Here is a 27,242-nt window from a genome sequence, read left to right on the forward strand (position 1 = left end):
GTTCCTTACCCCCATATCAATCAACTTCAGGTAAGCTCTGTTGCACAATACACACAACATTAACGAGTTAATTAAAGTGATCGTATAGTGTTTATTATCTTACAAGTCATGTCGCTGTACATAGTCCATACATCATGTACGCCTCACTCTCAGGCCACGCTCCCCGAGAGCGTCCGGTCAGCTCTCCCACTCTCGAATTGTACCCTCTGAGAGCCCTATCTCAAAAGCTTCCAGACCCTAGTCTGTCTACCTAATATCCCCCAAAACATAGCGAGAACAGAGAGAAGAACATGTGTCTAATTGTTGATGTTATTGACCATCGGTATCTAATTGATGCAATTATTGACCATCAATCTCCATGAATGACAATAAACACTCCGCTCAAACTCGCGGACTCGAGAATATAATTAATAAATTCAAATTTCATCTTATTAACCTGCCAGTGACCAATACTATAAGAGAGATAAATAGACTACGCCACTGTTAAACTATCAAACCTCTCAACCCAATATTGAGATTGATGCATGTGAACGTCCATTTGGAATTTAGAGAATCTATATTTGATATAATTATCCTTCTCTCTGCTTAACTGTAACAGTACATTGAACTTCTAACTTATCTAAAACATGTTCCAATATATGAAGAAAATATAATCAATATAATCCCTCCACCACAAAGATATATAATTAACTAACACTGATTACCACCAATTAATTATCTTAAAATAATTAATTATCTTAATTTTACGGCTATTTTGTCACAGCTCTTTCGTTGTCTACGTTATTATAGAACTAGTTTTTTGACACACAAGGATAGTACCTTGTCCCGTAATTCGCTCATTGTATAGTATACGTATGATAGTGCTCGCCTTGTATGGTGGGATATCATTCCTCCTTTGCGTTCTGTATTCTTCGCTTCAAAACGACAGTGGCTGATGAACCCAACAAACAACAAAGAACTTGGTTATGTTAAAATATCTTTCACCAAATCATTATATTGACATGTGATATGTGAAGACAGAAAAATTGTGCGAATATGTCTGACATCATCAATTAAATCGAACACAATGCATCTAACATTTTACTTCCGACAGGCTTTACGTTGAAGCTACCATCGTTGTTCACTTTTCCGAGAAAGGCATATCTGAATTCCCCGGACTCTTTTCGGACTTTCTCTTCAGGCACATCGGTCGTTTGTTTAATGACACATCACGTATCAGATTGATAAACAAACTGTATTCTTCCGTGTGGTTATACACGTTAGCAGAAAGACGGACATAAAGGTTGTCAAGGACACAGAATATTTGTACTTGTATATCGTGTTCATAAAATAGATCGTCCATCAGACGGTAAGCTTCGGCCTGTAACATAACATAAACATCAAAACAATACGCTGTCTAATACATGGTTCACTTCGGCATTTCACATAACATGAACACAAAAAAGCTGTCCAACACACGGTTCACTTCGGCATGTATCATAACATAAACATCAAAACAATAAGCTGTCCAACACACGGTTCACCTCGGCCTGTAACATAACACAAACATCAAAACAATAAGCTGTCCAACACACGGTTCACTTCGGCCTGTGACATAAACATCAAAACAAGAAGCTGTCCAACACACAGTTCACTTCGGCCTGTGACATAACATAAACATCCAAACAATAAGCTATCCAACACACGGGACACTTCGGCCTGTGACATAAACATCAAAACAATAAGCTGTCCAACACACGGTTCAATTCGGCCTTTAACATAACATAAACATCAAAACAATAAGCTATCTAACACACGGTTCACTCTGGCCTGTATCATAACATAAACATCAAAACAATAAGCTGTCCAACACACGGTTCACTTCGGCCTGTAACATAACATAAACATCAAAACAATAAGCTGTCCAACACACGGTTCACTTCGGCCTGTAACATAACATAAACATCAAAACAATAAGCTGTCCAACACACGGTTCACTTTGGCCTGTGACATAACATAAACATCAAAACAATAAGCTGTCCAACACACTGTTCACTTCGGCCTGTAACATAACATAAACATCAAAACAATAAGCTGTCCAACACACGGTTCACTTCGGCCTGTGACATAACATAAACATCCAAACTATAAGCTATCCAACACACGGTTCACTTCGGCCTGTAACATAACATAAACATCAAAACAATAAGCTGTCCAACACACGGTTCACTTCGGCCTGTGACATAAACATCAAAACAATAAGCTGTCCAACACACGGTTCACTTCGGCCTGTAACATAACATAAACATCAAAACAATAAGTTGTCCAACACACGGTTCACTTCGGCCTGTAACATAACATAAACATCAAAACAATAAGCTGTCCAACACACGGTTCACTTCGGCCTGTGACATAAACATCAAAACAAGAAGCTGTCCAACACACAGTTCACTTCGGCCTGTGACATAACATAAACATCCAAACAATAAGCTATCCAACACACGGGACACTTCGGCCTGTGACATAAACATCAAAACAATAAGCTGTCCAACACACGGTTCAATTCGGCCTTTAACATAACATAAACATCAAAACAATAAGCTATCTAACACACGGTTCACTCTGGCCTGTATCATAACATAAACATCAAAACAATACGCTGTCTAATACATGGTTTACTTCGGCCTGTAACATAACATAAATATCAAAACAATACGCTCTCTAATACATTGTTCACTTCGGCATTTAACATAACATGAACACAAAAAAGCTGTCCAACACACGGTTCACTTCGGCATGTATCATAACATAAACATCAAAACAATAAGCTGTCCAACACACGGTTCACCTCGGCCTGTAACATAACATAAACATCAAAACAATAAGTTGTCCAACACACGGTTCACTTCGGCCTGTAACATAACATAAACATCAAAACAATAAGCTGTCCAACACACGGTTCACTTCGGCCTGTGACATAAACATCAAAACAATAAGCTGTCGAACACACGGTTCACTTCGGCCTGTAACATAACATAAACATCAAAACAATAAGCTGTCTGACACACGGTTCACTTCGGCCTGTAACATAACATAAACATCAAAACAATAAGCTGTCCAACATACGGTTCACTTCGGCCTGTAACATAACATAAACATCAAAACAATAAGCTGTCCAACATACGGTTCCCTTCGGCCTGTAACATAACATAAACATCAAAACAATAAGCTGTCCAACACACGGTTCACTTCGGCCTGTAACATAACATAAACATCAAAACAATAAGCTGTCCAACACACGGTTCACTTCGGCCTGTGACATAAACATCAAAACATTAAGCTGTCCAACACACGGTTCACTTCGTCCTGTAACATAACATAAACATCAAAAGAATAAGCTGTCTGACACACGGTTCACTGCGGCCTGTGACATAAACATCAAAACAATAAGCTGTCCAACACACGGTTCACTTCGGTCTGTGACATAAACATCAAAACAATAAGCTGTCCAACACGCGGTTCACTTCGGCCTGTGACATAAACATCAAAACAATAAGCTATCCAACACACGGTTCACTTCGGCCTGTTACATAACATAAACATCAAAACAATAAGCTATCTGACACACGGTTTACCTAGGCCAGTGTCATAACATAAACATCAAAACAATAAGCTGTCCAACACACGGTTCACTTCGGCCTGTAACATAACATAAACATCAAAACAATAAACTGTCCAACACACGGTTCACTTCGGCCTGTGACATAAACATCAAAACAAGAAGCTGTCCAACACACGGTTCACTTCGGCCTGTGACATAAACATCAAAACAAGAAGCTGTCCAACAAACGGTTCACTTCGGCCTGTGACATAACGTAAACATCCAAACTATAAGCTATCCAACACACGGTTCACTTCGGCCTGTAACATAACATAAACATCAAAACAATAAGCTGTCCAACACACGGTTCACTTCGGCCTGTGACATAAACATCAAAACAAGAAGCTGTCCAACAAACGGTTCACTTCGGCCTGTGACATAACGTAAACATCCAAACTATAAGCTATCCAACACACGGTTCACTTCGGCCTGTAACATAACATAAACATCAAAACAATAAGCTGTCCAACACACGGTTCACTTCGGCCTGTGACATAAACATCAAAACAAGAAGCTGTCCAACAAACGGTTCACTTCGGCCTGTGACATAACGTAAACATCCAAACTATAAGCTATCCAACACACGGTTCACTTCGGCCTGTAACATAACATAAACATCAAAACAATAAGCTGTCCAACACACGGTTCACTTCGGTCTGTGACATAAACATCAAAACAATAAGCTGTCCAACGCACGGTTCACTTCGGCCTGTAACATAACATAAACATCAAAACAATAAGCTGTCCAACACACGGTTCACTTCGGCCTGTAACATAACACAAACATCAAAACAATCAGCTGTCCAACACACGGTTCACTTCGGCCTGTAACATAACATGAACATAAAAAGCTATCCAACACACGGTTCACCTCGGCCTGTAACATAACATGAACATCAAAACAATAAGCTGTCCAACACACGGTTCACTTCGGCCTGTGACACAACATAAACATCAAAACAATAAGCTGTCTATTAGGCCTTCAAAACAACATAAAATACATCAGTTCTAAACTCAACAATAAGTCTTACATCAAACCTTCAATCTCAACAAGTCGTGCAACAGGACGAACATATGACACAGTACTAACTACATATGAAGAAAGCACAGCTGTAGTAACCAACACATACGTACCGTCGTTACGTCGTATAGGTCCATATGCGGCAATCTGATCATTTTCATACACGGTGCTTCCATGTCCCGAGGGATAGGTAATTTGCCAGTACCCCATTCCGTCACCATCCTGTCAGTTACGAGGTCCAATAGAGAGGAGTTGTACCCAGTTATGGCAGTCTGGCAAAAGCAAAGGAAATTTCGATTATATGCTAAATATATAGTGTAACAGTAGAAATTTTGTCAAGATGGAATGGAATATTTTTTTTCAATCCTACCATTCCTCCGAGGTCCTCGTAGAATTTAAGAGCGTCTGTCACAGTTACATAAGCACAATCGTCACGTGTTCCCTGCATGAAGAATTCCATGGTAAACTCTTTCAGATAATACCACGAGGTGACTAATGGCCGAATCCAGGCGTGGTGTTCTCTCCTCACATACAAGAGAGCGCATCCTCTTGGTGTATACGCCCACTTATGTAGATTACCTGAAAATTTAATAATATTGACACATACATCATAGCTGCAATTAGTCCGAAGGATTCCGACTATCTATCCGCGAATTTATTTTCGTCTTGGTCGCAATCGATATTCAGAATTCAGAATACAAAAAAAACATTGGCTCGGGCCGGAGTTGGAATCCAGGCAGTTTTTTAAATTTAGTTTATAACAGCATGATAGTTACAAATCATATATCAATTGAAATGTAAAACCTTTTTCAGCGAACTTGCATATGTGTTATGGCAAGCAATTTAATGACGAAAGCTGAGAATATCTCTAGATAGATTTGTTCTTGTCAACCTACCAAGAGTAAGCTCTCGCGAGATTGGCGGAAATATTAGGTTTACAAAAATAAGTCTAGAGAAAATCCGAACAGATTTTTCCCAATATGGCGGTCATTGTGGTGATAAACTGAACATATTACTATTTAAAGGGAAAAAATGGGCATGACTGGTTTTATATAAGCCTGGTTTATGGATTGATGTTCACATGGATACGTTTCCATAAAGTTATGTTTACATGTCAGAGGAGAATGTCTGCAGCGCAGTATTTGGTGGTGAAATGAACCCATAGTATCTTGTAACTTAGACACTTTATAAGGATAATCTGACTTACTGACCTGTGTAAAAGTCGGGATCCAGGTCCTTTAAATCGATAGGTACTTGCCCAGGCGCATGCGCACCATCTATCATGGACATGACATCATGTTCTCGACACAACTTGATGATTTTCTTAATAGGCATGACAACGGCGGTGGAGCTTGTAATGTGATCTATGGCGACAAAAATAATTTTTAAAGTCTCAAAACCTCAAATTCAAAATGACTGTAAATACAAGGACACTTTTCGGACACGAAATGTAATCAAATGCTAGTATTCTCGGAAGAAATTGATGTATACATGTGAAATTTCGCAAACGAACTTTGTCCCGGAAGGATAAGAAAATTGGACTTACCTATAACTGCCAGCCGCACGTGCGGATGTGATGAGAGGAACTGCCTGTACTGTTCCACTACGTCATCCTCCGAGATTATAGGGTAGTTGATGTCCATTTTGTAATACTGTGATCCTGAAATTGTCACGTCATTTAGACCATTCTAAGGTAACCATGTCCTTTGTGTTCGTACTTACATGTTGAAATTTCGTTTAATTTTATAGAGTTTCACATGGAAAATGCTTCCTTATTGGAAGTCGTTATGAATAGGTTTATAGCTCGTTGTAAAAATGTATTGTTTGAAACTAATTAAATAATGTTGATAATTTAATTATGACATCCACTTTTTCTTTAAAGAAAGATTTATTTTCCGTATTGTCAAAGAAGTATTCTGAATATATGACACCGCTAACGATACCACTATTGGCTGCTTTCGCGTGTTCGCACGTAAACTGAATTGCCGGATATGTGTTGTCTGTCGCTAGGATAGCATCATTCTCTTTAAAGTTTATCGACTTCAGTACAGTATTGACCCCTGAAAAACATATATACGTATGTCATAAATATTTAGGAACGTGTGATAATACAAAGCCCATTGTGAAGAAAATTATGACCTTTTAATTCTAGCAATTACACATCAGTAAATATTTTACAATAACCTTTGAGCTGATGTTATAGAGAATCAACACAAAAACAATGATCACAACGATTGTATTGTGACCTTTGACCTGTTTTGGATGATGAGTAATTACTCTCACCTGTAGTTGCGTTCTGTACAAGGACAACATCTTCTGAATCGGCGTTCACAAACGCGGCAATAGCGTCCCTCCCTTCCTTCCATTTACCGAGGTTGTTCCGACGGAACCAGTCGTCTGGGTGATCATCCATCTTGTCAATGTAGCTAAACATCCACATCAAATTACAAATTAATCGCTTAAAACCACATTTACGTTTGACTGAAATAATTCCTAGAATTCAAGAGGAGACAAATTCAAATATACTTCTATCTCATAATATATGTGACAGAGTAAAATAGGGTCGGTAGGTTGGGATTTCTTTTTAAACAATGTTTGCTTGCTCTTAAAACTGACCTCCCAAGTAAGGCATATTGATTACGAAAAGGTTTATACCCATGTGTTTGGTATAAAGGTAGGTATAATTATCGCATATGTATATTATAAAATGTTTAATCCGAAGGGTTCCGACTATCTATCCGCGATTATTTTTGTCTTGGTCGCGGGCGGTAGTCAAAATTCCTTCCTTAAGAAAAACGGGGTTCTAAGGCTCGGGCCTGGGTCGGCATTCAGGCAATATTTGATATAGTTTACAACAGCGTGATGTTACAGATCATACATCTATTGAAATATAAAACACTTTTCTAAATTGTACTAACTTGCATATGTGTGAAAAAATGGATTTCAATTAATTTTCCCAACAATTTTACTTTCTGACATGGTTGCCAATACACGGATTCTCTCTAGACTTGATTCTGCAAATCTACCGTTTCCGCCAATCTCGCGAAAGTTATGTTACTATGTTTCAGAAGACAATTCTAGAGAGATTTCGTATAGTGGTAGCCATTGTAGATGTTAGTTTAGTATTCCCAGAAAGGTGTCGAGAGAACGTACCACATCTATCTGTATACATAAGTTTCTAAGTGCTTGACCTCATTCTACTAGTGTTTCTGGAAATCGCAGAAAAAGTGGCAAAATCAACACGGAGAGTAAATCTGTTTTTGCCGAATGTTGAAAAAAATAGGGTCGGTAGTAAAATAAAAGAGACAGTCGGGAAACCGGAAACATGGATATTTGGTTTTTCTTTGTTAACTTAAAGAATAGTTGATTGAGATAAAAAAAATTTACCGTTTCTGAATGTCTTTCACACGTTTCGGTACCGTTCCGAATGAGCCGTGGTTTAAAAACATTGAGCCTTTTCTCATACAGAACTCTTTTTCTCTCATCTCTTGACCAAACGGAGGAAGTGTCATCTCCTCAGATCCCATGGCTGGACAAGATTGAACATAAAACAAAAAACAAGTTAAAATATGTACAATAATATCATCGAGTTAATGCCACCATTTTTGGTGGAGGTGATTGGGGGTGGAGGGGGGGAGGGCTATTGTTGACTCCAGAGGTGAGGGAGCAAATTTAAAAGATAAGTTTTAATAAATACACAAATATTTTAAAACATTGGATGGATGCACAGACCACAGAAAGACACGCACGTTTTACAACAATAGTCGTTTAGTTCATAATATTACAGAATTGTTTTCAAAAACTTAAACAAAGTCACGTAAAATAAGTGATGAGCCGTACATGTATATTAAAAAAAACGATTTTCTCTTCCTTAAGCACGCAGTGTTACATAAATATCTAGTTGTTATATTACTTCCGGATGTTTATCATATAAACAGACATAACATTAAAACACGCATGGACGCTGTAATCATAAGGATTAAGAATAGAAATAGACGTTTGTAAGCCAGCGAAGCTCAAATATGACATAGGTGTAGGGACATACATTTGACATTTGAAATGCTGCAGTAGGTTAGGTAATAGAAAATACTCCGGACATTCTGAAAAGACGCTTGTTTATTATAGACACGTAAAGATTGTCTCTTAAACCCGCCATGTTAACGATTTTGTATACAATAGATCAATCTCCCCTTACACCGTCTCATTAACGATTACGTCTACAGCAGATCAATCCCCCCCTTACACCGTCTCATTAACGATTACGTCTACAGCAGATCAATCTCCCCTTACACCGTCACATTAACGATTACGTCTACAGCAGATCAATCTCCCCTTACACCGTCTCATTAACGATTACGTCTACAAGAGATAAATCTCCCATTACACCGTCACATTAACGATTACGTCTACAGCAGATCAATCTCCCCTTACACCGTCTCATTAACGATTACGTCCACAGCAGATCAATCTCCCCTTACACCGTCACATTAACGATTACGTCCTCAGCAGATCAATCTCCCCTTACACCGTCACATTAACGATTACGTCTACAGCAGATAAATCTCCCCTTACACCGTCACATTAACGATTACGTCTACAGCTGTGCTCGTATCATTATAACCAGGGACGTATAATATCCTGTTATAAACCATAATCAGATGGTAACATTATGACAATCGTCTCACCGACAGGTAATGATAAAAACACGCATGTGTACACTTCAAATAAATATTTTAATTTTCAACACTCAAACTTTAATTTGAAACAATTTGCGTTACAAAAACGTCATCACTTGGCGTTGCCTGCTTGGATTCAAATTGTTCTACTCCAGCGATAAAACAAGGAGAAAAGCATAGTGATGACGTAAAATTGTTTTAAATCGCAGGAATCCAGGTGTCGCTATCGTGATGCTCCACCTGTCGTTGATACCATTGAAGGTCGCTATATTGATTCTGGCTGTCTCTGTTGGAGTCCAGCTTTATTTCTCCGTCTCGTGTGAAGTCTGACGCCTTCAGTTCAATGTTAGGTGGGACCGCGTCTACTGCCAGGGAATCTATGTGTTTGAGCCAGGTATTTAGTCTGTTGAGAGGTGATCTGGCGATAGCGCTGGTCTGTAGAGTAGACAGATCACTGGAGTAATTCATCGGGTACTGCACTTCTGAAAAAGGAGTTAAGAACAAAAATTATACATGACTTTGAAAAGAAAATAGTAAGCAAACATGCGTGTAAATCTAACTTGAAATTAGTAAAAGTTGGACAATTTGAAAAATGGGACTTTATGCTTCGAGAATCACTGACGAGTCCTAGAAAGACGAAACCTCTGTGTGATACAGTTTAATTAATAATTTTGCTCTACTGTAATGATTTAACAATTGTAAAATGTGCTAATACTTGTGTGTCTTCCGTACAGTTTCACTTTTGTGACAAATCACCAGAATAATCTTCAGAAGAACATAATAAAACGTAGACAGAATATGTTAAAAACTGTAGTAAATAGACATCGATTTTGGCTTGTATTTTATTGGATCGCATCTCGTTTTTCTAGGAAACCTACCATTTATTGTATTCTGCACATCGTCTCCAGAACCCGAGAGAGAACCGGAAGTTGTTTCATTGTCACTAAGCCCAGAATCCTGATTTCTGCCACCACATCCTCTGCGGATATTTCTTATTCTTCGACTCCTGGTTTTGCTTCGTTTATTACGGAACCACGAGTGTATCAGCCTGGTTTCAATGCCTGTAAGAGTACTCAGTTTCTGCCGGATGTGACGTGGAGGTCGTGGGTTACTCCTATACGCATGTTCTAATATATCCCTCTGATTATGATTCAGGTTTAACGCGAGTCGTTTACTTGTGTGGCCGTCACCAGTGGAGGTTATGTTTCGGTCCTCTGACGCTATAAATAAACAGAAACATAACCGTAATAATATTTAATAGTAATAAATAGTAACTTTGGTTAGGACCTATACATAAAATGGAGAGTTTCGTACTTAATTCAACTAGATGGAAAAAATATACGTACAAGAAAAAAATGTGTAAAAACAAGACCGCTATCTTCCTCGTTCTTGTGTGTTAAGATGTCAGTAACTTTTGCATCAACGTTTGCATTTTTTACCTTGAGTTGTGATTTTTTGGAGGTCCTGGTCGCATAAAAGCTTATCGTCTTCCCGAATGTAGAATTTATCACCGGTCTGTAATCCAACGCGACACACTGCGCACGCAAAACAGGTCTCGTGATAGATGTTGTTGCCTGCCATTCGAACGGACTCCTCTGGAGCTACCATACCAGAGCATCCAGAACACATTCCGCCAAACCTCCTGTAGATGAAAATTACACAACGGTGATTTAAAACTCAAAAATTGACATATCTTTCATATATGTTTTACGTTATTTCAAGGAATTTAAATGGGTTAACCCGTCAGTACAACTAAGTAAGACACACTATAGCTCATTAGTAAACTGATGTCAGATTTAATGAAAACTACGGGAAAAAGCTGTGACACTAATCTACTGGGGTCAACTGTGTTGGTCACACTTGTTATGACCTAGAGAGCTCACCTGTAAAAGTCAGTTTGACAATAGATGTCGGTCCCGTCAGAAAAACAAACATTCGACACTTCCACGCCACACGCCGTACATCGAACGCATGCGCTGTGCATTACTTCATCTTGCACGCGAACCACTAGTCTGTCGAAGATTGCGTTTCCACATCTACAGCAAGTTGGGGCGCTTACTGTGGAAGGAAATAAAACATTATTTCGATTTATTGTAAACAACATAAAGTCTATTTTTTGTCATCAATCTACTCTATACGATCCAGAAATAAAGACATAAAAGGGTCAAATGTAATACTACGGACAGCTTTAGGCATTAATCTTTGTGGTCATACGAAATGGCATTATATCATATAGACTAAAACATAAATAAAGAACATTGACAGGTAAACATCTGAAATAATGGTGTATACATCCTACAAGCCAAATTTAAAATATTAGTGGGAAACACACAGCTTCAGAATACAGTACATATTTAGTAATATTTTAAAATCTGTTTACCATTCAAAGTTAGCAAACTGATTTTGTATGTTATCGAAAATCCCCTTTTTGAATTTCTGCTGGTTTGGATTTTCTTAAATTTCTTTCAGAATATCGACAAGTTTGGTCCGTTTGGAGAGTCTAAGATGGGTAAAACAGCAGTGTGTTTCTGGTAATTATTGTTAGTCTTCAACATATCCTGTTTCTATTGCTAAATCAGTGACATATCCTGAATTTTGGTAAAGGTGGGGGCCAAAAACATCTTTCCGTCTTTTCAATAAAATGAATAAGCAATGAAAACATTACATCGTTCGCATTCATTTCTCACCTCCATTCCAGTTGTTTCCGACCATGGAAAGTTGCTCCTGAGTTTGGGGGACAGCCAGGTGCTCGTGGGGTATGGCGACTGGCGTGAGATGATGCACCCTGGGGTTTGGGACTGATGTAGATGAGTGTAGCCTTTCCAGTATATCGGGTGATGTACATGTGCCCATCTTACTTATAGTATGGGTAAAAATATAAACGACAGAGAAATCACGCGTCTTCGACACTTGTTTAAATTTTTCCAAAATTCGAGTAGTCCAGGAGTAAAACTTGTCATCCGTCGTTTACGAGATGTGAGTGAGTTATGAAGATTCTCAGAGTGACCTGGCTATTTATCGTGACCTCGTAGACCAAACATTCCAGGTAGAGCCGTATAAATTAAACATATACAGGTATGTAAAGTTAATCAGTTCCTATTATACCATGATTCCGGATAGATTAACGGGGTCATTGTTCAGGTGAACGCGTGAATGTACTTTAGGGTAGATCCGCGACGCCCAGATTGCAGGTAGCATGTCTCAGAAAGGGGTCGGGATTCACCTACAGACGGGTAAATGAGAAAATACGACGGACGTCTGGGGTCAGGTTTTAACAGGTGATCAACCCCCTCGAGTGACTTGCTTGTAGCTGGGGTCAACATTACAGACTTACAGGTAATTCGGCTGACCAGACGGGTAAATATTGTCTAGGATAACGGTAGTTTTAAAAGAATCCAACCTTTGTTTACTTATATTGTTTACAAACTTTCTATAGATATTGATAATGGCGTTGCCTGTTTTTACTCGTTTACTACCGACGTAAATGAAATTCGGTCAGGCAGTCAGACGGTTCAGTGAGAGATAAGACCCAGACAGTGAGATCATACGAAGGACTGTTATATATAATATCTGTTACAATCTTGTGTACTTCTTGATCATAAGAATTCAGAAGAGTTACAGAAAAAGAGGAGGGGCGGGAGGATATCACACAAATTTGAACAATATTGAAAGAAAGAAACTTACAAGGACCCATACACACAGATACACACGGACAAACACATACCTACACATGTTCACATAATAACTTGTTATACAGTTATACATGAATCACCTTTCAATAACATATTAACACATTATTTGTGTGGTTCATTTCACAACTTTAGGCACATAACGATATAATACAGATATTCTTTCGCTCGGTTAGCAATGATTTATGTATTAACACGAAAGCGCGAAAACACGGTGTAAAAAGTCATGCACAACACTATCATAGACAATGCTTATGTATGATCCAAGTTACAACAGGCCACTGTGTGGTAGGATTCTAGTCACAATGACTATGGAGTTAATTCTAAAATCCCCCAGTTATTTTGGCGATAAATCATAGGCGATGATATCACCACAAAGACCATGAAGTCAATGATAATTATGACCCTTTTCCTCTAAATTCAACTTCTTTTAGCAAATCATTGATAAAGGTCCACCTTGTAAAATTCCACGTCTAATAATTACCTTGTCTGACTTAAGACCATTAAGCACAACATTACTGGTTAAACGATAACACATTTGTTTCTTAATATTCCATATTTTCCCTTTTCAATGCCCATATTATAAAGTTTATAAAACAGACTTTCTTGCCATACCGAGTCGAATGCTTTATTACTATGTAGAAAAGCAACAAAGACATCAGATCCATTTTCTGGGTTACAGTTAACACTTTCTTGTAAATTTAAGAATTACAAAAGCTGTTTGGTAATATACATGTTTATAGAATCGGGCTTAGACGAGTAGACAACAGTGTCTCACAGGAGTTTATATAACACCCCTGTAACTATTTAGGTCGTCATTTGGTTAACGATTACCTTTATACAACGTGGTTATCGTGCCAAGTTCCCAGGATTTCAGAATATATTCATAATTAACAATCAGATTGAAAAAAAATAAGTATTATGTGTAGCTAATGAATTGTTACAGTACTTACCATATTCAAACACAATGATCGTCTGGACCACCAGACATTCTTGTCTTAAGATTTTTACATATTTCAGAAACCTCCTTAAAAATGAATTCCTTTTCTATAAACTCTCTACAATCAAAGTTGTACCGTAACAGCGTAACTCGAAGTTCCAATAAATAAACTGAAAATTTGATTTAAATAAATGATTAATAAATAGTTTATCTAGAGTGTATCTCGACATATAGGTGTCCCTGACTGCGATTACTACAAAACGTTGGTATTACTTACGGACGTTGGCCGTAGTAATACTAATACGATACTGTACATCTAACGGGTTTGGATATTTGACAGCGATCATTCTACGTCATGAGCTGGGTAAGGGTAAGACAAGGACAATACATTTGACGGTTTTTAATATCGAACTTTTTTGTTATGACTCCTTAACATGAAAGCAATGAATATTGATTGCTTCACGTATCGGTTGGTAATCAGAAATACCTTCTTCATTTTAAATATGAACTTAATATTACTTTTTCTCCCTAACCTTAGTTTTGTTTACTTCTGTTTATTTGCATTAAAGTCAGAAGTAAAAAGTCCACTGGATTATATTATAATTTTCATCTGAAGATCTGCGACCTGTTAAATGGAAAAATGTTGTACGCCTGAAAGGTAATAAATACCGCTCCAGGGACTGACAAATTACATCTAATTATATCATAAACAATTATGATTTAGTCAATTAGGCGTAGCATTCTATCACTATTGACACCCAATATTATCTTATTTCTGGGCTGATCAACTTCAATCAAAGTGCAGTCCACTCCCTTTTGGTAACGGTTCGGTGATGGCCACCTTGCAATTTAAATGAACTTTTTATTCTGACCTCTGTATTATCATTGTGATCTTTATATCATTATTTTGACCTCTGTATTATTAATATGGTTTTTATATCATTATTTTGACCTCTGTATTATTAATGTGGTCTTTATATTATTATTCTGACCTCTGTATTATTAATGTGGTCTTTATATCATTTTTCTGACCACTGTATTATTAATATGGTTTTTATATCATTATTTTGACCTCTGTATTATTAATGTGGTCTTTATATTATTATTCTGACCTCTGTATTATTAATGTGGTCTTTATATCATTTTTCTGACCACTGTATTATTAATATGGTTTTTATATCATTATTTTGACCTCTGTATTACTAATGTGGTTTTTATATCATTATTTTGACCTCTGTATTATTAATGTGGTCTTTATATTATTATTCTGACCTCTGTATTATTAATGTGGTCTTTATATCATTTTTCTGACCACTGTATTATTAATATGGTTTTTATATCATTATTTTGACCTCTGTATTATTAATATGGTTTTTATATCATTATTTTGACCTCTGTATTATTAATGTGGTCTTTATATTATTATTCTGACCTCTGTATTTTTAATGTGGTTTTTATATCATTATTTTGACCTCTGTAGTATTTATGTGGTCTTTATATCATTATTTTGACCTCTGTATTACCATCGTGGTCTTTATACTGTTATTTTGACCTCTGTATTATCATTGTGATCTTTATATCATTTTTCTAACCTCTGTATTATCATCGTGGTCTTTATACTGTTATTTTGACCTCTGTATTATCATTGTGATCTTTATATCATTTTTCTGACCTCTGTATTATCATCGTGGTCTTTATACTGTTATTTTGACCTCTGTATTATCATTGTGATCTTTATATTGTTATTTTGACCTCTATATTATCATCGTTTTGACCTCTGTATTATCATTGTGATCTTTATATTGTAATTTTGACCTCTGTATTATCATCGTGGTCTTTATATTGTAATTTTGACCTCTGTATTATCATTGTGATCTTTATATTGTAATTTTGACCTCTGTATTATCATCGTGGTCTTTATATTGTTATTTTGACCTTTGTGTTATCATTGTGATCTTTATATTGTTATTTTGACCTTTGTGTTATCATTGTGATCTTTATATTGTTATTTTGACCTCTATATTATCATTGTGATCTTTATATTGTTATTTTGACCTCTATATTATCATTGTGATCTTTATATTGTTATTTTGACCTTTGTGTTATCATTGTGATCTTTATATTGTTATTTTGACCTTTGTGTTATCATTGTGATCTTTATATCATTATCTGACCTTTGTATTAATATTCTTGCCTTTCTTCTACTATTGTGACCTTTCTATTGTAATTCTGACCTTTCTTCTACTATTGTGACCTTTCTATTGTTATTCTGACCTTTCTTCTACTATTGTGACCTTTCTATTGTAACTCTGACTTTTCTACTTTTACTGTGACCTTTCTACTTTTACCGTGACCTTTCTACTTTTACCGTGACCTTTCTATTTTTACCGTGACCTTTCTATTGAATTACTGCTGTGATCTTTCTATTATTATTCTGATGTTTGAGCTTTTAGCGTGACCTTTCTACTTTTACCGTGACCTTTCTATTTTTACCGTGGCCTTTCTACTTTTACCGTGACCTTTCTATTTTTACCGTGACCTTTCTATAACTATTCTGACATTTGAATTACTGCTGTGATCTTTCTATTATTATTCTGACCTTTGAGCTTTTATTGTGATCTTTTAGTACCATTGTGGATTTTTTGGTATAAATTGACAATTTCATTATCTTTCTTATCTCTCAATACAATTTTGACATTTCCAGTATCATAGTAGTATTTCAAATATTATTTTTACCTTTTTAATGTTTTGGACCTTTCTGGTAGTTGTTACCTTTCCACTCTCATTGTGACCTTATTAATATTTGTGACCTTTGAACTCTCATTGTGACCTTTTTAATATGTGTGACATTTTCACTCTTGTCTTGGCATTTACGATACTATTGTGACCTCGCTAGTATGTGACCTTTCTAACATCGTAGAGACATTTCTATTGTCGTTCTGAATTTACTGGTATTGTTGCTATCTCCTGTCATGGGAATTCATATAAAATAGTGTGGCCTTCCACACAGTGTCATGGTGAACTTCTTAGTGTAACTAAATTGGCTCTGAAATGATAAGTTAAATTCGATATTGTGACCTTCCCAGTGTTACAGATAACCCCGACGGTCACTGAGATTTTCCACTCTTACATAACGTCGATGCGACTTGTAGAACCATCCTGTTTACGTATGCTGGCGGAGGTCAACTGAACATGGGGTATTTTACACTTGTATTTACATCTATCTATTATCTCTAACATATATATTATGGATATGTGTGTGTTGCCGTGCGTGTATATATAGGGTAAATATGAGTATTATACAAAAACACGCCCAGCCAGCTGACAGCACAGTGACTGGAGCCACTCCATGCCCGAGTATGCGTGATGTGGCAAATATTATGGAACATCTCCGATGCCTGCCAGTGATGCTAGATTGTTGTTCCGGATACAGACTGATTTTTAGATGAAGAAAGGCAGGACAAGCTTTGTTCCAGGTAGGTTACAAGCTACAGTGTTTAGAGTAGTTTTGTGTTGACAATCACCTTTGTACTATGTCACACGTTGTCGCTTTCACGACCACGTAAAATAACACACGATACACATGATAACCAAGACACCTGTTTACGATCAGCTGACACAGATTTACCTGTTTACGGACGGGAGTCTACTTCTTGGGATTCACAATCTAAGTACACTGCTTCGGCTGGAAATTCTCCATGGAGGTCAGCCCGTCACATATTACAATATAACAGTGATCACATCATGGTACCGACACATACCATAAGTACATTTGTCTCTTATTTAGAGCGTACAAGTACAGATCATGGTACCCTCTTTACTCTCAACAGTCCCTAATGATCTATATGACAGAGATAGCTTTCAATTTATAATTCTTAGTGAGACTATTATTCCGATACCGTTTAATTTTGCACATATTGTTTCAAACCAGCGATGGTATCTGTGTTACACCCTGTTTTCTAGAGTTGATTTTTATATCGTTACATTTCTTCATTAATTCGTTCACATCTCCTTCTATGTTATTTAATCTTGTAATGTCTTAGCCAGTATTCAAATGACTCTTGTCGTTCGTCTGTCAAATGTAAGTGTCCATGCAAAGTTTTCCTTCAAATGATGAAAATGAAGCTGTTTAGAAAGGTTTACTGACCAGATGGCAAGGACGCCGAAGTGGTATATAACCTGACTGCGATATAGGGAGTAACTACAAAAACAAGGTTTTCATGTCAAATTAAATATATATGATACATTTTATTTTGAATGTTTGCATTGATGTACATGTATGTTCAATAAGTATTTTACACTATACCAACACTGTCTATTAATCAATTTCTACTGATGTTTTCAACGTGCGACAAGTACACCAGACAGTGAATACTACACATGTTAGCAGGTCAATGGCTTTTAACTGCCTTAATGTTTTACTGCTGATATCACAACATAGGATTTCCAGTCACTTATGTCTCGAGTGTAAAACCACAACCTCCAAACGTTTAAGTGCATTTGTACGAAGTATATGCACCACATACATCTAGCAAACTACATCGGGTCACAATGAATGTTTGTCCTGTTCTAACACAGGAAAACGAACTTTGACTATTGTTACTATTGACTATTTAAAAGTACAACGGATCTTTTTAAGTCTACAGTGACCGCATGAGCGGCTTTCAAAGAAAAGCTATTTTTTCTTCACTAAAGGGAAATGCTAAAAATAACCAAAAAAAGTCCAACTTGAACCTTATCACACACTATGTCATGAAATTCTGAAGCAATATTGTTCAGTTTTTTTTGTGTGAAAAATATGCACATTTCTGCCATATCTAAATTCGCAAATTATTTACTATAAAATGCCATGAACTACGTCATGAACTACAATCTTGCACAACGACCCAGAAGTATAATTGTGATCTGAAGCCAAATGGACGAAGTATTATGAATTAGCTTCTCCAGTATAGGTCATCAAGGTCATTGGTCAAACTGTCCGTAATTTCACATGGGATTCGAGTATTTATGTAAAAACATTAACAATGTTGAGTGATATCTAGTAAATATATAGGTCACAAATGGTCATTATATTGAATTATGTCAAAGGTCAATATATAGGTCACCAAAGGTCAAATATGAAATTGCCCATATAGATTGATTAATGTTGTTTATTCTCCAATTGCATCCAAAGTTAATGCGTAAGACACCAACACATTTGCACTTGATCACGACAGTGATATTCATTTCAGTGTTATCAAGTTATCAACTGAACTGCTTGTAACGTTTTAAATGACATAAGGTTTGCATGGGTTTACGCAGCTAGATTTACTTGAGATGATTGCGACTATTCTGGACGTGAACGTGAAATATTTCTGTGGCTTTAGTCCATGTTGCTGAATACGAAGTATCGGTGATCTGTCTTTAGACACTACTTTCATTCCGTTGTGTTTTGACAGTGTGAAGTTATATGCAATGGAAATCGATGGTAATGGGAGGGATTATCCTAGAGAGGATCCGGACCAGTATTCCCCCGTAACGAAGCCGGGGGGTATAGAGGAGGAAGGCAGCACTGATCACCTAACACAGCTGCTGGAAGCCCACACGGGAAGCCGCCCGCCGTCCGAGGGGAGTCTCGGGGAGGAAGATGTGGAGGAAGAACTGGTACCAGATGGGGGATGGGGATGGTGGTGTGTGGTCGGTTGTACCTTATCACATTTTGTCACGAGTAAGTTGATACAATACTTTACATAACTGTGAAAAGACTGGTGTCCTTATGCGATAGTACACTTAATTAAACCCAACTAGAATGTGGTTTCTACCAAAGATAGAGTAATGTAATATGGTTTTAGTCTCGTAGTATTTTTAACCATACATTGGTCGTTAGTTTATGTCAGTATGTGGTTTTGTTACACCGATGTATGAGAAGTCGTTGGGGTTAGAAATGGGAGGAGGGGAGGGGATGGACAGAAGGAGAAGCATTTCACGTTGTCATTTGAAATAAAATATTTAAAGCTAAAGTATTAATTCATTTTTTCTCTAAAACTTTGTTCCGAAAATGAAATTTAATGTATTTTAGCTGGTATTTCGTAGCTCAGACAACATTACGTTTATAACCAAAACAATCCATTACGTCTATTTTTGTCTTTGCTTAGACTGTTTCTTTTATTGACATAATTCATTCAGTTCAAAATATATTAGATGAACATTACTGATGAGAAAAACAATGGAGGCAGATATAAAGTTAAGCAATTTATTAACAGAAAAAATATACCAAGTACCGCCCTGCTTAGCTAAGTGACGGCCATTATTCTGGAGTAGCTACTAAGCTTCTAAGAAAATTCATCGCTGTAAGAATCTGGCATGTTCAGTTATCAAACTACGAGCTAACCTAAGACTTTTCATCGTTCTCAAAACTCGAGTTTTACATTTGAATTAACCATCGCCTCAACAGCATGAACAGTTCCACTGTGGAACCAGTCATAAGTCTCTTGAAATCCATTCTAAAAATGGTAATCCTTTAAATGTTTTAAGTACAGAATTACAAAAAGGATAGGCAACAGTGCACGATAATTAACTTAAAACATTCCTAGCTGTTCTGATCCGTTAACAAGAGAAAGTGCCGGAATTATCGTTATTTATTCAACGGATTTTACCTCTACTGTTACGGCTATTCTGCCTTTCAGCCTTATAGTGAACGAATCCCCCATTCATGACTTTATATAGCGGTCGTTACATTTTCCAAAACGGGACAAGATCCTGAACGCATTAATTCGTATACGTTATGTTATCTCAAATTTCGCTTCATAGATTCAAACGCCGTTCACTTGTGATACTCAACATAAGTAAAAAAAAAAAAACTCCAAAAGATAATTAAGAGTAATGAGGTAAGTAGAAAGTGAAAGGTTGTGTGATAAGTGAAAGCAATGTATGTAGAAATTATTTTGTCGTGCGAGATAGGAAGAAAGTAAATTTCCGTCAGGATGGTCAATTTAGATATGAATAACCGTTTCAATATAAATTGTGGTAAACAAATGATACTTTGGGTAGAAGTTGGTTAGATCTCGAAAACATATCATCAGGTTTGGTTGTTATTGCAAACATGTACAATATTCTGAAACCATCACCGGAATGATACATTCAGGTGGTGCTCTCTCACGAGGAATGATGTCACTCTAAATAAACTTCTAGGGTAGGATGATATTCCTGCCCAGCATAAAATCACGTTGGCTGGTTGGATATTCAAATAGTGTCATACTAGTGTTTACTATCGCGTCAACGATAGTGTATGCTGTAATGTATACCATATACATTAATATTTAAAGAAAGAATGCACATGGAAATTCGTTTGTTTTAGGTGGCCTGGAGAGGTCTGGTGGCGTCATTCTCCTCGAACTCCAGGAGAAGTTCAACTCCGGTGCGGCAGCTACTGCTTGGGTGATCTCCCTTAGTTCTACACTTCGTCTCTTGTTTGGTACATAAAAGTATTAGGTGTTTAACTATCTGCTTGAAGCACTGTAAGTACTTATCCATACAACCAACGTACGATCATGTACCAACTGGTGTGAAATAGTATTCTTAATCACCTTAAATAAGTAACTGACTAAATACCAATAGTTAATGTATACGCAATACAATCTACATAAGAGTAATTTATAGAAATTATGTATTCATCCTTCTTTCTTTTCAGAAATGTCGATCTCATTTATAAAAAATGTAACGTTAATTACATATTTTGTAGGCCCAATATCTAGTATGCTGAGTAATAAATACAGCTGTCGATCCGTAGTGGTAATGGGAGGCCTTCTAGTCTCTATCGGAGTGTTTGTGAGTGGATTCGGGCCCAGCATCGTCTTTTTGTACTTCACATATGGACTGTTTTGTGGTACGTAGCGAATCTCTATTACTATCATTATGACATGTTGACAAATTTCTGTAAAAGATTGCTATGGAAACACTAGTCGCACCATGAAACTCAATATGCCATGATTGATACACATAATTACTTCGTTCTAGTAGAAGACGCCTACCATTCCGGAATACCTGGTCTTATTATCCTTGTACTTTTTTGTTCTTATTTTGTCATAGTTCCATAGAATATTTGTTTGAATCAAGATTCTGTTAACATTTAGGTATTTTCTTTGTTAATTAAATATCGACTTGTGTTTATAGGATTGGGTAAATCTTTGGCCTACACTCCCGGGCTGGTGATCGTGGGCCAATATTTCAAAAGGAAACGTGGGTTGGCAGTTGGCCTTGCGACAGCTGGGGGAGGAGTTGGAACTCTTTTTATACCCCCAATCATAAACCGTCTGTTCAAAGAATTGAGGTTTACGGGCGCCATGATGATTCTGTCCGGACTGTCTCTACAACTGTGTATAGCAGGGTCCTTGTACATGCCACTCAACAAATACCGTGCTCTGTTTCAACGCAGGACTACCGACTTGTGAGTAGAGCGCCACGGGTATAACTGTTATCTTGCCAAATAACCTTATATTACGGAATACTTTTTTAATCTGGAGTTTTTTTTTCTAAAAAATGTGTATGAAAATCAGCCGATTTATTCTTCTTTCAGAAATTCCACGAAGCGAACAAGTATTCAACACGACAAAGAACTGCACTCAAACCTATCTGTAGGAAATGCTGCCCCGAAAGTAAAGTTTTCGGTGTTAGGGATGTTGAAATGTACACTGTGTTCACATAAAAACACTGTTAAACACCCACGTGAACATACTAAGAAAAAACTTATAGACTGTAGCCTAATGAGGAATCCATCTTTCAGCTCGTTGTGTGTTGCAATTTTGTTTTTGGCACTGGCATTTAATTCAGTGCTTGTGTTTATCCCATCTTTGGCGTATTCCATCGGTTTGACGCGCCTACAGGGGGCATACGTTCTCTCAATAGCAGGGATATTCGACACGATCGGTCGTCTGGCGTCCGGTGTCGTCCTGGACGTGGAGCGGGTGAAGAGATTCCGGATGTTGGTCTATAATAGTGCTCTCTTCCTGCTGTCCACACTTACATTCGCGCTGGCTTATATTGAGACTTTTGTACAGTTGGCGGTTATAGCAGCATTATATGGACTCCTAATTGGTACTTACACCTCTCAGAAATCTGTGATACTTGCCGATATTTTAGGATCTGGTGCTTTGTCGAGCTCGTTTGGGATCCTGATATGCTTCCAAGGTGTTGGTACTCTTCTTGGTCCCCCAATTACAGGTACATCTTACAAGCACATGGAGGGTGATCGAAGCAGATATTGGCGTGTTTACATCACACAATAGACATGATGGTAGATGGTACTAACATCCATGTGAGATCCGGGCGTAATTCATAGATTGTTTCTTTAGTATTTACAAACATATCAAACAATTATTTGTGTTTTTTTTAACGGAAACATGTTGGCGTTTACAGATGTATATCATGGGTGTTCAATGGGTACTTTTCGATCTGTCATCTTGGTCTTCATGGATGGTTTATAGAGGACGCAGTCTTGATATGTGATTGACGATTTTTATTGAAAGCATCGTGGAATTCATTTATATTTTTATGCAGACTGTAGATTTGGGCGTCATTTTGGCGTTCACGGATACCTTTCGGGATGTCATCTTGCAGCTTATTGAGATTTTCAAGCGCTCTTTTTCGCATTTATATATGCTTTACAATCAGTCATTCCGGCGTTCATAGATGGCTGAGAAAGGATGTTATCCTGTTTTCCGTAGATACTTTTAAGAGATTATTCGTAAGATTAATTTAAGGATCGAAGTCGGAATCTTGGCTACATAGGTATCAGCTTTAGTATCAAACATTGCCGTGTGAAGATTGGTTGCGTAGATAATTTTCAAAAGGGTGTCGTTTTACGTGATAGGGATTGTAAATAGGGTTTTAATGCACATTTCATACCACATACCATATTAACATTTGCTTCTCACGGATTCAGAATGTGATCTGGACGCTTGTATGTTCTTTCGAAGCAGACATATCGACGTGTATAGAAGTTTTTCATAATGCCACAATGACGTCATTGAGCATTGGTTTTTAATAGGGGTCTTGGCATAAAATTGTATGAAAGGAAATATAACTAAAAATAGATATCTTCATGAAGACATCTTGTAACTTAGATATACTTAGTAACAAAATATCTTACTGGGTATTACAATATATTTAACTCAAGTAGATTTTGATCTCTCTCTCTCGATCTCTCTCTCTCTCTCTCTCTCTCTCTCTCTCTCTCTCTCTCTCTCTCTCTCTTCGCATAATAATTGTATTTAAACATAACGTCTTGTCTTAATATGTTTAAATAAAAATATTACAATGTCGTAATAATATTTACTTTATTTTTAGGTTGGCTGAAGGACAATCTGCACTCGTTTGCCGTAGGGTTTTATGTTGCAGCTGCTATCAACTTCTTCGGTGCTCTGATTCTCCTTATTGGCAATATGTATCAGTATATCAAAACAAGAAGAAGGACGAACACAGACGATTTGGAAATGGACGAAGTTTAACACGAGTTATTTGAATTTTAGGATAACGACTCGGTGGTTTCGGGTACACATCTGCTCTTTAACAAGTATAATTGCTCTATGGATTTCTGCCTAATTTATTTAACCACATTAGCTAAGTCAAGGAACTTTTGGGTCGTCTTAACATGGATGATTCAAACTTCGTGTTTGTGTTGTGGCTGTTTTCACTTCACACTCTGCTTACAATCATCGTATGACGGACATGGGTCTTCTCAGACCAGAAATATAGGTTTGAATAATGTGCAATAAAGACTATGTGACGGGGTTTTGAAGTTTTCATTATTCAAAGTGTTTATCAAAATTGTACAAAACCTGGACCACAGTGCCATATTACTATCACGAGGCTTTAGACACGCCTGGGTTGCGTGTAAACCACATAACATATTATGAGTCAAAGGGGAAGTGCACAACTCGGGTACATCAAAGTCTCGTGATGTTGATGTGGTCCTGTGGTTGCTTGCAGCTGAGGTGTACGGATAAACCGTCGCTTCCTTAAAGGGGTCGTGGAATAGGTTGAAATATTAAAAAAATGAAAATTGTGAATAATTTCCTCAAGTTGTATGTTTTTTTTATGTAGAGTTAGTTTTATTATGAAACTGTCTATTACGTCATCATTTTGAGTCGCTTTGGTTTACTTGTTGGAACAGTTCACATCCGTTGTGTTATCTTGCCGTATCCAGAACCTACGCATAACCTTTCACACAATTAAGCTTTTATAGGAATATTCTTTTTTATTATTATTATTTTTTCAAGTCACAATTGTATGAAAATGTTTGAAAACTATTTCTGTAAGTAAGTATACATGTAAAAGGTATGTATGTCTTCTGATTATGGCTGAAGTATGAATGCAAGGTGATACATTTTTGACACAATGGGTATGTAAGATATACATTATACATGTACATTCACTATTCTCCTATAGATCTATATATACGTTTTATTAATAACCCAATACTGTTCAGAGGATGCATGGTCTCATACCAAGAACATACATTATTGTTTTAATCAGTACTAGTGGTGGTTTGTGTTGTATGTGTGACATTTGGCTACTACATGTGTGTATGTACAGTACATGTAAGCTGTATGTGTGGTTAGTATCATATGTGTGGTATATTCAATACCAGTGTGCACTTGGGTTGTCTGTTGGTATGTGTGTGGTGAAAAATTAATTATCTGCTTTGTGTGTGAAGAACATAAAGTCAACAAATTTGCTGTAGTTTGAAGATTTATGATGTACAATGTATTGTTGTGTTTGTGATGATAAAACTGAAAAAAAATAATAAAATATAAAAAAATATTTTTTTTAAATTTCATGCTAATATGAAAGAAAAAAAATTGCAAACTTACCGTGAATGCGCTACGCATTCATTCAGTTTGCAAATTAGGTTTCTTTCATACTAGCATGAAACTAAACTTATTCCTCTCAAAGCTTATGATATATTTATAAGGTTACAAAGAACAAAAATGTATACATTTGATAATTTAATGATGGATTATTTTATAACAAATCACAACGCGACATTATTCGCAGCAAATTTACGCCTTTTTCAGCCTTCGAAATTCATTAATGAACGAACCAGTCGCATTCCAAACCAGTTTCTCCCAGAGTGCATTGCGATTCCCTAATGACACCTCTGTAAACGGCTCATGCTATTTTAATATTCTTTTAAAAAGACATATTTGTATCAAATAATAAAGTATTTAATCATTTTTCTGTTTTGTTATTTTGAAAATATATATTTATTCATCTGGAATATAACTACATTGGTTTATATGATTATAAACAGTATTGCTCATATCACGGCAGATTTAAGTAATCAGTCAGCAACTGTCGTGTTTACAATCTGTACTACCACCTTTCAGTTGCCGACGTGGTCTTAAGATACATGTTCATATAATATGATATCGGTGAAAAGTGATGGTAATTTTGCGAGGATATTTCAACACATTACCTTTCAAAAAGATGTTTTTTACACTGATCAATGGTAGACAAAACGATATACGGTTGTATCCTTCGTTGGATTTGTCAGGGATATGGCCGTAGTTTTACTCGACGTCAAACTTTGATCCTATCCGTGACGTCAACTACTGAACTACTGGTTAGTCCGTGAGCCGCTTACAGAGGTGTAGTGTGACTTTTAAGGAGCGACAACTCTGGTAAAGATTTATTTCAAATGGCAACGTGTAAAATAAAAATAGTATATTTTCCCCCTGATAAATCCGTGATTTATTCTTTGTTAATTGTTTGTGTACATTGTCACATATCTGTATATCTTATGGTGTATGTAGTCAGTTTTTTTGTTAACATCATTGAATGACAGCGATCCACACACCAGGTGAATGTAAACAGATATACCATAAATGATAAAGAATAGCGCCAACAGATCCGCCGCAAGGTGGCGTGTTGCCATAAACTCCTTCAACCATTATGAAGTAGGCAGAGCTAGATGTTTTAGGGGTTTTCTTCGTGTACAAACAACGAAACAATAATCATGTTCAGAAAAAAATGAATTATGAAGTCGATATATGTAGTATAATGCATTGAACCCAATAAACAGTTTTGGGACTCAACTGGGAACCCAGTATAAACCCTACGATTATGTTTCAACCATCTACAACCCTATATCCGTCGTAGATACCCAGTATTTATCATATATTGGATCACATGGTCACTATCAACTCGGGGATCCTGTACCAGTTGGTGAGATCAGTGTCCTATAGACATAATGTAGTCTAACGACTTAATAACGACTGCTCATGTGTATACAGATTCT

At 36.8% G+C, this 27,242-nt stretch overlaps 3 protein-coding genes across 3 annotated transcripts; 1 reads left to right on the forward strand and 2 right to left on the reverse strand.

Moving 5' to 3' along the window:
- Nucleotides 1–963: 963 nt before the first annotated feature.
- On the reverse strand, nt 964–17,656 carry LOC132564424 (uncharacterized). The gene is made up of 9 exons (XM_060229078.1): nt 17,595–17,656; nt 8,049–8,190; nt 6,945–7,087; nt 6,605–6,721; nt 6,208–6,321; nt 5,873–6,025; nt 5,032–5,240; nt 4,775–4,933; nt 964–1,360 (listed from the first exon to the last, which is right to left on the reverse strand). Exons 2-9 carry the CDS (start codon nt 8,186–8,188, stop codon nt 1,121–1,123), a joined length of 1,275 nt encoding a protein of 424 aa, XP_060085061.1. The 5' UTR covers nt 8,189–8,190; nt 17,595–17,656; the 3' UTR covers nt 964–1,120.
- Nucleotides 9,463–12,247, reverse strand: LOC132564413 (LIM/homeobox protein Lhx3-like). Its single transcript, XM_060229065.1, has 5 exons — nt 12,025–12,247; nt 11,221–11,395; nt 10,777–10,979; nt 10,216–10,557; nt 9,463–9,819 (listed from the first exon to the last, which is right to left on the reverse strand). Exons 1-5 carry the CDS (start codon nt 12,188–12,190, stop codon nt 9,536–9,538), a joined length of 1,170 nt encoding a protein of 389 aa, XP_060085048.1. The 5' UTR covers nt 12,191–12,247; the 3' UTR covers nt 9,463–9,535.
- On the forward strand, nt 17,182–27,242 carry LOC132564423 (monocarboxylate transporter 12-like). The gene is made up of 7 exons (XM_060229077.1): nt 17,182–17,442; nt 19,405–19,673; nt 21,303–21,419; nt 21,687–21,830; nt 22,118–22,391; nt 22,521–23,164; nt 24,290–27,242. Exons 2-7 carry the CDS (start codon nt 19,421–19,423, stop codon nt 24,448–24,450), a joined length of 1,593 nt encoding a protein of 530 aa, XP_060085060.1. The 5' UTR covers nt 17,182–17,442; nt 19,405–19,420; the 3' UTR covers nt 24,451–27,242.

Source organism: Ylistrum balloti, unplaced genomic scaffold, assembly GCF_031769215.1.
Source record: "Ylistrum balloti isolate Yb309-2 unplaced genomic scaffold, AGI_CSIRO_Ybal_v1 Utg372270, whole genome shotgun sequence".
Taxonomy (NCBI): Eukaryota; Metazoa; Mollusca; class Bivalvia; order Pectinida; family Pectinidae; genus Ylistrum; species Ylistrum balloti.